We start from the raw sequence: 13071 nt of genomic DNA, 5'->3' as shown, positions 1-13071 counted from the left end.
GAGTTTAAGAATTTCGTTTGCTTTCATTGGGAAAATTGTTGCTCATGACGAAACTGTAGAGTCTTCCAACTGTATATGTGTAAAATTGCAAATAATATATATTTATATATCAATTTTAATACTTATAGCAATTGTAAAAATATGGTCATTTAACTATGCCTTAACAATATCTAAAAATAACAATTTTTATTATTAAATTTTTTAATTTTAATTATTAAAAATAAATGGAGATATTAAAAATAATTAGAGAATTTTAATATTTATAGCAACTGTAAAAAAATTCTATTAGTCTCTTAATCATAAAAATGTGAAAAGAAATGTTGAAATTAATTTCACAGTATAATTATTAATAACATCAGTTAACTAAGGTTATGTTAGATCTTGATTGAGATACGGGAACAGTCTGACTCCATTGTACCATGACGAGGAAGTAGGTGAATATGCTACCCACGCTCTGTAACAAGTCGATTTAAAAATAAATAGAGATTAATTTTTTATTAAAATAAAGTTTTCTTTTTATTATAATAAATAAGGGGAACGCGTTTACCTGTAGTATGAAAGCGTCGTTCAGCCAGAACAGGTGTGTGTACTTGCAGTTGACTTCGGTGAGAGAGATTTGCATACAAAATTGTAGAAGCTAAAATTATAAAAAGATCGTGAAAACGAACAGTACATTATATTATTTATCAATTGGAACATCAATTTTAATTTTCATTTTTATTTAGATAGATAATTCGATTTTGCTGATTTAATTAATTGTGGTATCACAATCACATGGATTTCTTTCATGAAATAAGAATTATGCTTATAATATATTATAGTTATAGTTATTACAGTGTATAATAGTTCGTAGAATCTTTGTTTTTTGTCTTTTTAATTCAACATTCGACGTGTTAGTTCATTCTCACCTCATTTTTCAACTCGACTTCAGAATTATGTATGCTGCACACGTGAATAATATGCACTATCTGCTTCGCCTAAAAATACAGATAAAATGCCCTTTGTATTCTCTATTTTAATATTTTATCCCCAATTATTATTATATCTTGTATTTATTAAATTTTAGCGCTCGAGGAAAGAAATACATTTGTAGCTACCCCTTGGTTATCATAGTAAACCTTGAGAAACATAAATTAAAAAATTATACAAATTAATATCTGCTTTGCCTAATAATACAGTCAAGATTCTTTTGTATTTTCTATTTTAATATTATTATCTTAGATTATTGTTATATCTTTTATTTATTAAATTTTACCGCTTGAGAAAAGGAATACATTTTTGTTACCCCTTGAGAAACATTTCTTAAAAAATAAATAAATTAGTATTTGCGTCGCCTAAAAATGCAGCAAATAATCGACTGTGGTTTCGCAAATATCAAATTTGCAACTAATATTTAATCTTCTCACCTCTTTGACAGTTCTCTCGCACATATAACACGTGACGACCACTTTCAGCCACGCATAAGTCGCATCGAACAAATAAAAGCCCAATATATTCGCCATATTGTCGACCTCTACCTTGTTAAGACCCAACTGTGTATAAATATAATACAACGTTCCGATGATGCCTTGTACTGTTACTATCGAGTGGAATATTATCTGAGTGTCGAATATTTTGTTCAGCAATTTGGTAATCAAGCACAACTGCAAATGAATATATCTACAAGCAATAAATTTTTAATTAGTATAATAATTATTTATTTAATCTTCGAGAACCAAGGACTGAATCCTTGTGCATTGTTTAAACTGTAAAGTGCGATTATCGATACCTGATTTGTTGTAGAATATTGATTTTATCCAAGGTATGTAATTGGCGATTCATGATTCGAATTCCACCGAAAGGGGTAACTTTATTCGGGGAGAAAAAGTGTCCTATGCGCCATTCGTTTAAATATCTTTGCAACCACGAGGCAACCATTTTGTTATTCCAGTCTTCCATTTGTATCGCACAGTCTTCGATGAAGAACTTCTTTAGGAGATCGTTCGTTTGTTTGAAGCTTTTTTCTAACCAGCTGGTATATAAAAATATTGAATATTATTTAATTATTATTACATTAACTTATTTTAGTTATTATATATTTTATATTTTCTATATATTATATGCAATATAATATTGGAAGATAATATTAAAAATTAATATTTTACGTATACATGTGCGAGACACAATTTTAAAAAATACAATATTAAAGCAATTTATTTATCTCTGTAAAAAAGAATAACTCTTTTTAACACAATATAAATTTTACAATATTCTTCCATTATTTGTAAGTCATCGAAAATATATACAGTTGAAATATAGTCAAAAATACAACACAATAAAAATTAAATACCACAATTTCTGCTAAAACTTAAAAGGATCATGAAAGAATATAATTAATAAAACAATTTGCATAAGTGATCCACGAAACTATAATTTATACTATAATATAGCATAGGAGAAATTTAAAAAGTCGTTCACATACCAAACATGCGACATATAGTCCAGGACAACCATTCCTCCAATGTACAAGAAGATACTATGTAATATATCGCTAAATGAGAGGATCGCGTATTGCACTAAATTTCCCGAACATACATAAAATAAACAGAAGAAGACTCCATCGAGGGCAGTAACAGTACAAATTACAATAATCCATATGTATATATAACGATGATCGATAGCAACGTTTAGATTTATTAAGCTTTGTTCTATTTCAGTGATGTTCCTCCTCAAAAGCGACATATCCTGTAGAGAAAGGAGAAATGCATACAATATAATCCGAAGGAACTTAGACACGTGTTTGTTAAGGTTATGTCAAGATTATTAAGTATAGCATACTAAATACAATGGGATTGAAATATATATATAAATCATATTCACAGTTTTGGAAATGAAATTAATTTTTTGGACGTGTTATTTCAATTACACGTTATTCTTTTACTAATTATAATATTGCAAATGAAAAGGGGTAGTTAGTATTTCACTGCCTACAGTATTTCTTCCATTAGAAATAACGTAGCAGCAGGAAAATTATTAATTTAGAGTACATGAACAGTATGGTATTATTATAAATTTATATAGTAAATGTATAGTATAATATAATATATATTATATCTAATATAAATAAATATATATATATATATATATAATACATAGTATTAGAAATAACGTAGTAGCAAGAAAAGAAATGTATTCTAGATGATTAATTTAGCATATACGAACAGTATATTACTATTATAAATTAATATAATAAATATATAGCATAATATAATATCCATTATATATAATATAAATAAATATATACTGTATTATATAATAATATATATAATATACAATACAAATAATTATAATAATTTTCTAATACGTTTCTAATACAATTATTATACTATAGCGTTTTCGGTCACCTACCTTATGGAACTTCCATCCCAATATCTGCATAGCAAAAAAGGACAGAAATCCTTGAATCGCCATAACTATATCTATTGCAGGTCCTAAATAACTATACGTAAGTGTCTGCTCAAGTATACAGTCTAAATACACGGAATAGAGAAAACAAGATACTAGAATTGTTTTATAAAGAAAGCTTAACAATAACCAAAACCACGTATTCGAATAACTAAGCGTTCTGACTCCAGTTATGCGATTTAGCCTAACAACCACCGTCGTTATATTATTAAAATTATCCATCTTTCTTTCGCGTTCTGCTTTCTACTTCCTTTCGACTTAATTAATCTTAAAAGTCCACGAACAATATTCATGAGCAACAATTTATCACAGAAATAAGGACTTCCTCATCACCCATGATTTTCTCTTTTTTAAACACCATCAAATTCCTTTAATTTCGCCGTCGATAAACTTAGTTTTGTTACTAGCAATGACACGAGCACACTGTGCAGATGTTCGCATCTGCGTAATTGTTCTTGTCCCGGGTGCAACGCGCAACCACTACGACGATAAGAAAGCAATTGCATTAGAGCTTTGAGAAAGAAAAAACTAACATTTGCGATAATAACAACGGGGATTAATCGTCCATTAATGATCGAACTCGTTGCATTTATGCTGGTAGGTTTCTCAAAATGCCGCGGCTCTTAAAGACGAAATATGGACAGGATATCTAATTATTTTTATATTTTGTTAAGTCTGAGAAAAACAAACAAGAAATGCAATTTTATTTGGTATATTTTATGTATAGTATTATATAGTTTGAGGTGCCAATGGGGAGATCAATACTCGCTGCGATGCTTTAAAGTTCAATATTTATGAACCTGCTCGTCCCATGTCGTCTTCATTGTTTAATTATTTGTTCATAGTAAGAAGAATATATATTGTCTATATTATAGTCGTATTACAGAAATACTATTTCCTTTATATCATTTATATTCATATTGTATCCACCTTGCGAATTATTTCAAAATTAATACAGTAAAAATTTGGAATAAATATTACAAAATTAAGCAAAATAGCTCTCGCCTCTTCTATTTAACCCTTTGCACTCGAAACCATTTCAACTGGAAATCTAAAATCATTTTTACGGTTTTTACTATTTCCATTTTATGTAAAAAAATTTTATGTATATGAAATTGAGTTTCCTGACTCGAACGTGCTATAATAAGTGTTAATGGCGTCGTGGAGTCGCCACTCGAATGCAAAGGGTTAAGAACTAAATACTTGGAATATATTTATACTTGAACATAATTTATACTTGAAAAATGCCTCAACATTATCAGAACAATAATAGAAAATAATCAAAAAATGAGAAAATTTTCTTTAACTTATAATTTGTTTAACTTCATTTATATTCGATTAGGATTTTGGTTCAGGGAATTATGGGAGTTGTCGCGAGTCCCAGATGACAGTAGGCCATCGGGGCTGGCAAAAAAAACTAGAAACGAGAAAGGAAAGCAATGATCCGCGAAGTTGGTTCTTCGGACAATACTGATCGAATGCCTTTTCCGTTCAACGATAGCCAGTAACGATCGGGAAACTCTGAACATGGGTCTGTCAAGGTCATTGAACGACTATTCTCCCACTCTGCCTCTTCCTCGACACCCCCCACTCGATCCAACCCTTGCTCCGCCCAACTCATCGAACGCGTCAAAAAGACAATAGTGATGTAAAAAGCTTTAATCACCTAACAAAAATTCAGAGGAGAGAATTGATTTCTCCTAATATGAATTATAGCTATATTCTAGTCCATTAAAAAACAGTAGTTTTGTCAGAAGATTTGGCTGTATAATAATTCAATAATAATCTTCGTTAAATCCAGTGAGCAGAATTGCTTTTTCCTAATATGATTTATAGTTATAAATATCCTAATTGATAAAAAGAACAGCAGTTTTGTCAGAAAATTTGGCTGTTTAACATTGCAATAATATTCTGCGTCGGAAGTTTTTTATTTGACTGAGTCCTATTTTATCATATATAAAAATTATAATTATATTAGGATGTCTTATCAATTTCTTCTTTTTCTTCGACGTGAAATCAATAGACGATATTTGTTATTTAAGGTTTATTTATTGCATTACGTATATGAACTGTTCTTCTCTATTGTCTTGTTCGAAGATTACCTTTGTCAAAAATCGGCCATCTTTGGCCAACGATAACTCCGCGAAAAATCATCCTATGGCGATGATTTTGATCGCAAATTAAAGCTTGAAACTTCAACTATAAGATAGCTTTTTTATAGATTTTATATCGCGCGCACTCACGCCACTGTAACCCTTTTGGAGGTGAGGTGTAACACGTCAGACGTTCGTCGCGTTGAAAATCGTCAAGTTTGACGAAATGCCTTGACTCAGTAAAATTTGTTTAAAAGATGCCATTTACCAGTAAATAAACTACAATCCTTCCTCTTTAATTTGAGGTAAGAAAAACGTGGCTGCGATTTTTTTTCACGAAGTTACAGCACTTTAAAGTATTCATTGATTCGGTCAAAGCGCACCTGTTAGCTCTTACAATTTCTCATTAAAATTGATTTGTTTACTATGATTAACCAGTTAGCTATTTTTCACAATTATACTCGTCGCGAACGAGTGGCAAGGTTATGTTAGCCCTTCACTAACAAGTCCCAGTATTGCGTATCACGACGACTACACTCGCCAAAAACAGCTCAAGCAAACTAAGTCGAATAGTTTGCATAATAAATAATATTAATAACAATATTAAATCGTCAATAAAAATAGAGATAGACAAGGGATATTGTTCTTTGCTTTTTAAGAAATTATTCAGGGCAAAGTTGATTATGCTACCCCATTATACTTATCACACGTCCTCGAATGCTGTTAATTATTATAAAAACCCATTTACATATATTATAAATAACCATTGAAAGTGATTCGTAGTTGGAGACTATTTTTCACGGTCAAAATACCGTGTTCGATTGCGAGAGGATAGTTAGGTGACGAGGACTGCACGGGGAAATAGAGGATTTAGGTTCTCGTGGGGGGCGCGATAATCCCAGGGGTACCAAACTTGGGACGGTTCGCTAATTCACGGAACAAGATTGATTTAAGTGGGCGGACGAGTCTTCTCGTCGATTTCGAATAACTATACTTGAGCACTATTTCATGAAAATAATGCTAAAAATCAAAGAAAATCGCTATTATTAATCTGTATAATATTTATAATATATTAGAAGATTAATAAAGACTATTATTAATCTGTATAATATTTATAATATATTAGAAGATTAATAAAGACTATTATTAATCTGTATAATATTAAGCAAAATCGTCATATAAAAATAACAATAATTACTTCCAATTTAAACTGGAATGGAAATAGAATGGAAATATTTAGCCTAAAAATATTAATTTTTACTGTTGCAAATAGACTGCGAATTTGCATGCGAAATAAATATAATTTCTTTTTACATATTATATTTATTTCGCATAAAAATCCATAGTCTATTTGTAACACTGAAAACTAATATTTTCAGTCTAAATATTTCCATTTCATTTCTTTTCATATATATTATATTAATTTCTCTTTATGTATACTATATTAATTTCTTTTTATCCTAAAACGTGAAAAGGAACTAGCTAATTTTATCGACATTTCACTGTATTTCACTTGTTTACCCAAGGATCACATATGCTTTATTCATTAAGTACAAGAAATAGTGATTTCGAGCAGCCATAAATTGTGCAACATTCTACCGCGGTTCGTTCAATTAACAATACGTTGCAAAATAAGTACATCAACACGTGTACAGTACAATTATTCGTTTACGCGATTATAATAGACAGTCACAGGAGAACTAGAGTACCATATAAATGGCAGTAATTAAGCAACAGAATAACAAAGAACTATGTTAAATATTAGCATAACCAGTTAAATAACTAAAAGTCGAATGATATGTAAAACTATACGATATATAAAATAAAACGATCATTTTATTAGACAGGCGATTATCGAGTGAGTTTCGTGCACTTTGTTGCTTTGCACATTGTTCGTTACAGAAATATATAAATTAATTTAATATTTTTATATATTACTATATATAGTTATATATAAATTAATTTAATATTATTATATATAGTTATATGTATATATAATTAATATACAATTTATATGTATATATATATTAACATTTAATTATCATATATAATATCATATAAATTATTATGTATAAATTAGTTTTATATTACAACGGAGTTAGAGCTTAGTTCAGTCCCTTAATTGGACGTCATATTCGACCCAATTACGTTCATGAGACACATAATGCAACAATCCCGTGATTAGTATACAAGGGCTGAAGGTATAATCGCGTCGACGCTTGTGTACAGGCTCTGTAAAAATATAATTTCTCTCGACTCGAGTCAAGCGTCAAGAACGTGATTCAAATAGGCGATGTAGCAAATGGCTAACCGGAGGATCTCGATTTTGGAGAGCTTCTTGTCCGGTGGCAGTGTCGGCAACAGCTTCCGTAGCTCCGCGAAGGCTAGATTGAAGGCCTCTACCCTCACCCTTTCACTGTAAGTAGCGAGTTTTTATGTTATAAACGAGGGAGGTGCCAGTTAATTACTTTTAATATTATATTATTCCTTTGATATTATATTATTTTTTTTAATATCATATATTACTTTTAATATTATTTACTACTTTCAATATTATATATTACCTTTAGTAACATATACTACTTTTAATATTGTATACTGTTTTCAAATATTATATATTATTTTTAATATCATGAATACACCAACATTGCTCTGATAACCAGTTCCATAAAGCTGTAGAGCATAATATTATACAACAAAATTATTTTGTCGAGTAATATTCCAATTAATCAAGGTTATGTCGAAAATTAGTCAATTAATTTAAATGACAAATTTAATAAACTCAAATCTAAGCTAGTAATCTAATATTAAAGTTGCTCCAGAAATAATCCTATCTAAAGCGACGATCTTATTATATCAATTTTAACCCTTTGAAATCGATTGATGGTAGCACTATAATTTTGAAATAATCAAGCTTGTTTATACTTAAATACTGTTAAAAATATAGTCATAGTAAAGTGACAAAGCTCAATTTTATATAGGCTAAATATAATTACTCATATAAAATAATAATATTGAGATGAAATAATGTTCTATTTAGGGTTAAAATAGCTTCGAGTGCAAGGGGTTAATATTTGACTATAAATATTACATAGACCAGGCGAATTAATTCTCAATTTATAATTAAAATAGCTTCGAATTCAAAGGGTTGATATTTAACTAAAAATTCTCATTTCCAAGGTGCTTTTCAATGTTCACAACCCTAACCTTATTACCCTAAGCGTGAAAAAGGGTCGCAGTCTTCAAAATACAATGTTTGAAATAAAATATACGATGCTATTCTTTTGTAGTAACTTTCTCTACCAAAAATCAAACAGAATTAATTCAAGCAACTAGTATTATTATACTTAATAATTAAAGAAAATTTTGTTTAGCATCGATTAGGCGATTCACAGTTTTTATAGTATTTACTAGCGTTTTACTTACCGCGTGGCGTGAGCTGTTCGATATTTCTGCGTCGCCCTCCGTCGTCGACGTCTCTCCTCTCTCGAGAGGGTGCCAACACCTTGCGCGCCCGTTCCGTTCAGGACAACCCCGTGTCCGCTGCTCGTCATGGAATTCTTCATTGGTATATTCCTTCTTCAAATCACTGGGAAACTAATGACGTCTCTCGATAATTCCTTCTCTCGTAGTTTAATTCCTCCCCCGATTATTATTATTATTATTATTATAACCCTTGACTCGGCGATTCACGCAGAACAAAAATTGCACCGTAGGTCAAGTGCGTAACATCTAAACAGACGAATCATTATATGGACGTCATTTTTTATTACACTCAATAGAGGCGTCGTTAACCCTTTCGCGATATAACAACCCCCATAATGACGATTTTAATGTTATATTAAAATAATTTATTACTATGTGAATGTTACTTGGTTCTAGGGCTATTAATTGTTAGCTATTGTTAATATTTATTTCCGTTTATCGATTTCTTGGCTTTTATATTATATTAATTTGTATAAATAATAATTTATTTGCAAAGCTTGTCGGTGGCGAGCTTTGATACTTGCTGTGGTGTTTGACATTTAACCCCTTCGGCACGGATTTTGGACGAATGAAATCTTGCATAGCTAAATTACCATTTCTCTTAATATATATATATATTTTGGTATAGCTATATATAACATATATATTCTTTTATTAGTATACTGTACACTTTCACTTCAATCGTATACATTAATAATTAATGATACGATCGAATAAAGCGCGGATCATCCACAAAAGCCGCCATAATGGCACACATCGCACCTAAGAAATTAATAATAATTATAAATAAATAAAATATGTTATTAACCTTGAGCTCGTGATGCCAATTTTTAAAGTAGAAAGACGTCCTTTATTTTATATTATATTATACTCCATTTTATATTTTATATATATACTGACAAAAATTGCATTTGATCGGTTATTTATTTGCAAAGGAATATCTCCGACGCATTCGTACACTAGCGCGACGTAATGGAATTATTTAATTCGCATTATCGCCCCTTGTCACGCGCACCGACCGTGAAAATATCAGTCGTGCGCCTTTCCGGCTGAAATCGTCAGATATTCCCGCGGGAATCCGGCATCCGAATTCGGCAGAAGAGTTTCCCGCCGCGAAAAATAATAGCCTGATCAAATATTTGCTACACAATGTTTCGACGTACGCGTGAAAGGGTTGCCTCCCGAGGGTGCATTCGTTTGCGCTGTTTTCTGTTAAACTCCAGATCAAATCGGGGAAAAATTCTATCTTCGATTATTAATTTCTATAATTTTATTTTATTTTTGTGTTTGGTAGATTTTTGTACTCTTTTTATTTATTGAACTGATTGGACAATATTTTGCCATGGTATGTTCAATGCTATAAGTTGTGCTATAGGCTATGCTATGTGCTGGGCTATTTGCTATGCTATTTGCTATGGTATTTGCTATGCTATAAGCTACGCTATATTATGCTACGCTATATTATGGTACACTACATTATGTTACGCTATATTATGGTACACTATATTATGTTACGCTATATTATGCTTTGCAATATTCTGCTACGCTATATTGTGGTAGGCTATAATATGCTACGCTATATGCTTTGCTACGTTATGTGCTATGCTATACGCTATGCTATATGCTAGGTTATATGCTATGCTATTTACTACACTATATGCTACACTATAACATGTAATTTTAACCTAAAAAGACGTACATCTCTTAAAATACAAAATTGTACTAAAATATTAACCTTACTCAAATGTTAACATAACCTCAACCTTATGCAAAGTTTATTAACTATCATCGATAAATATATATGAATCAATCGATAAATAATTTATAAAATATGCTGAAATAAATATCAGTTTCTAGCTGTTCTTTTGAGAAGACTTCACAGTGCTCGCGTTGCCAAAATCCAGCGCTGTGTTTTAAAGGCGATCGCAAACGGAGCACGCCGATAAATAAATGATCGAAGTGACCAAAGAATCGGGAGACGAACGGAACCGTATTAAAGAAGAAATAGGCCCCCCCGATTCCCAACGGGCTCTTAAATTCCAGGCAATTCGATGGCAAACTGACGAAAGGCAGCGTTCTGCATTATTCAAAAAAAGCGTCGCCGCTCTCCGCAGTGGATGCGGAGAGTTTTGTCTCAATTATTAATAGGGAATATCCCCTTGTCTCGTGCGACCTGATTTTTATGACAAATTCGACGATTCGTATGGATACGGTCTCGCGGTTTATTTGAATAATTTAGAGGAGGTGCTAGATTATTTGAAAACTTGTTTGCTGATCGGCGCACGATTTCGTAAGGTTTGCGCGGAGAGAATAGTCATGGGGGTGTGTTTCGAAGAAGAGACGATTCGCAATTGTCTGTCGAAGATAAATAAATATATCCGTCACAAATAATTATATTTGAGAAAAAGAAATAAATCTGTGGAAAATAATTAAATCTGTCGCAATAAGAAATAATTATTTTTGATAGATTTATTGATTTTTGTCAGATTTATTTCTTATCGACAGATTTAATTATTTTCGACCGATTTATTTATTTTCGACAGATTTAAATCTGTCGAAAATAAAAATATTTGTTGGAATATTTTAACGCAGAGAATTAAATCTCATCAGGATTAGCACTCTTTTACAAGGCTGCGGAAAAATAGATTTTTCGAGCAGTAAATGGACTATAAATATAGTAAAAAAAATAGTAGATAAAGACATTATTAAATAGTAAAATTAGTAATTACTGTATTGAAAATTTCAAGCAATTATTGCAGAATATAACAATATTTAGAATAGTGAGAGTATTGGAGTTTAAGAATATTCTTGCACTGTGTTCAATTTTATTTATTTAGCTTTTGTTTGCATAAAGATCCGTAGTCTAGTAATAATGTACGAATATTACATAGTAAATATATTTGATATAGTAAATTATAGTAAAATATATTCGAAAGTGCTGTGACTATTAAAATATACATACTACTCCACAGAAAATTAATTTGCCAAATTCTGTGTTCCACGAGAAGGTACAAGCTGTTTCAAAAGTCTATTTCACCCCAACCCTGCTTTTATGGCATCGATTATTCCAACGATACTAAGAAGTCGCACAGTAAAATAATAAACTATCAGTAGCGTCACTATATTCAAGTATCATCGAGATCACAGTATTGCCTAAATCGCCGTCCACTTTTCGTAATTTCTAAACTCGCCCCAATAAATCAAATTAATATTAAAATTATTACTGACCGTGAAATCGTCGCTCGATTTTGCCAATCGACCCAAAAGGAACCATCGATGACCTCAAGGAACCATTTAAGTCTCTTCCATAACCAGCTCCATCATCCTAGTCAATGCTTCGGCTGTCATCTCGGATCACTAAAAAGCACAGTCTTCGCGCGACGATTAACTCTAACTACGCTAATTTCAACGCGTTTTTCGAAGCATCTTTATCCTCCGCGTCTACTCTAATCAACGCTTTTGTCTCACTGTACCAACCCTATTGCCGAACCGATCAAGGACGACAACTCCGCGAGATCAACGGCACTTCTGATAAGATCTCCGAGTTCCCTGCAGATAGGTTACAACCCCTTGCTGCAAGATCTCCCCACCAGTCGACGGACCACGCCTTCCCATAGGTTCCATCGCTTTTCATCCTTTCCGTCTCGTTCTCCCGTCTGCCTCTCGCAACATCCCCTAGTCATCCAATGGCAGAGTTGGTTAGGGGTTGCGAGACCGCCCTAAACCGCCCGCCATTCTGTCGGCCCCGAAAACGGTGGCACCTAAAACGCGAACGCACGCGAGTGGGTGGACCATTTTATCGATCATGCGACAGCTCTTCGGGTTCCTGGACCTCTCGACTCTGATGGTCTCTGGCTGCGACCTTTGCGCGAGAATTTTATGGTTGCACGCCTTCCTGTTGGATTCGCTTATTTCGACGGTGTTTGATTATTTTGCCACGATTTTTCTTTGGTTTTTCTTCCATTTGTTATTTAAGAATTTAGAGTTAACCCTTTCTAGTCGATTGGTGACTCTGAGGAATTATTAAAATTGCTTTACCACGTTCTAA

The 13071-nt window shown here is 31.9% G+C and overlaps 2 protein-coding genes across 2 annotated transcripts; both read right to left on the bottom strand.

The window, feature by feature from the left end:
* Positions 1-355: 355 nt before the first annotated feature.
* On the bottom strand, positions 356-2721 carry LOC144470923 (uncharacterized). Its single transcript, XM_078182522.1, has 6 exons — positions 2462-2721; positions 1769-2011; positions 1407-1659; positions 909-977; positions 548-637; positions 356-454 (listed from the first exon to the last, which is right to left on the bottom strand). Exons 1-6 carry the CDS (start codon positions 2719-2721, stop codon positions 356-358), a joined length of 1014 nt encoding a protein of 337 aa, XP_078038648.1.
* A 5078-nt stretch (positions 2722-7799) lies between these two features.
* Positions 7800-9103, bottom strand: LOC144468474 (helix-loop-helix protein 1). The gene is made up of 2 exons (XM_078177972.1): positions 8964-9103; positions 7800-7953 (listed from the first exon to the last, which is right to left on the bottom strand). Exons 1-2 carry the CDS (start codon positions 9101-9103, stop codon positions 7800-7802), a joined length of 294 nt encoding a protein of 97 aa, XP_078034098.1.
* Between the last annotated feature and the right edge of the window lie 3968 nt (positions 9104-13071).

The sequence above is a fragment of the Augochlora pura genome, chromosome 1 (assembly GCF_028453695.1).
Source record: "Augochlora pura isolate Apur16 chromosome 1, APUR_v2.2.1, whole genome shotgun sequence".
Classification (NCBI taxonomy): domain Eukaryota; kingdom Metazoa; phylum Arthropoda; class Insecta; order Hymenoptera; family Halictidae; genus Augochlora; species Augochlora pura.
The sequence above is the reverse complement of the archived record's forward strand: the minus strand, read 5'-3'. Positions and strand labels throughout refer to the sequence as shown.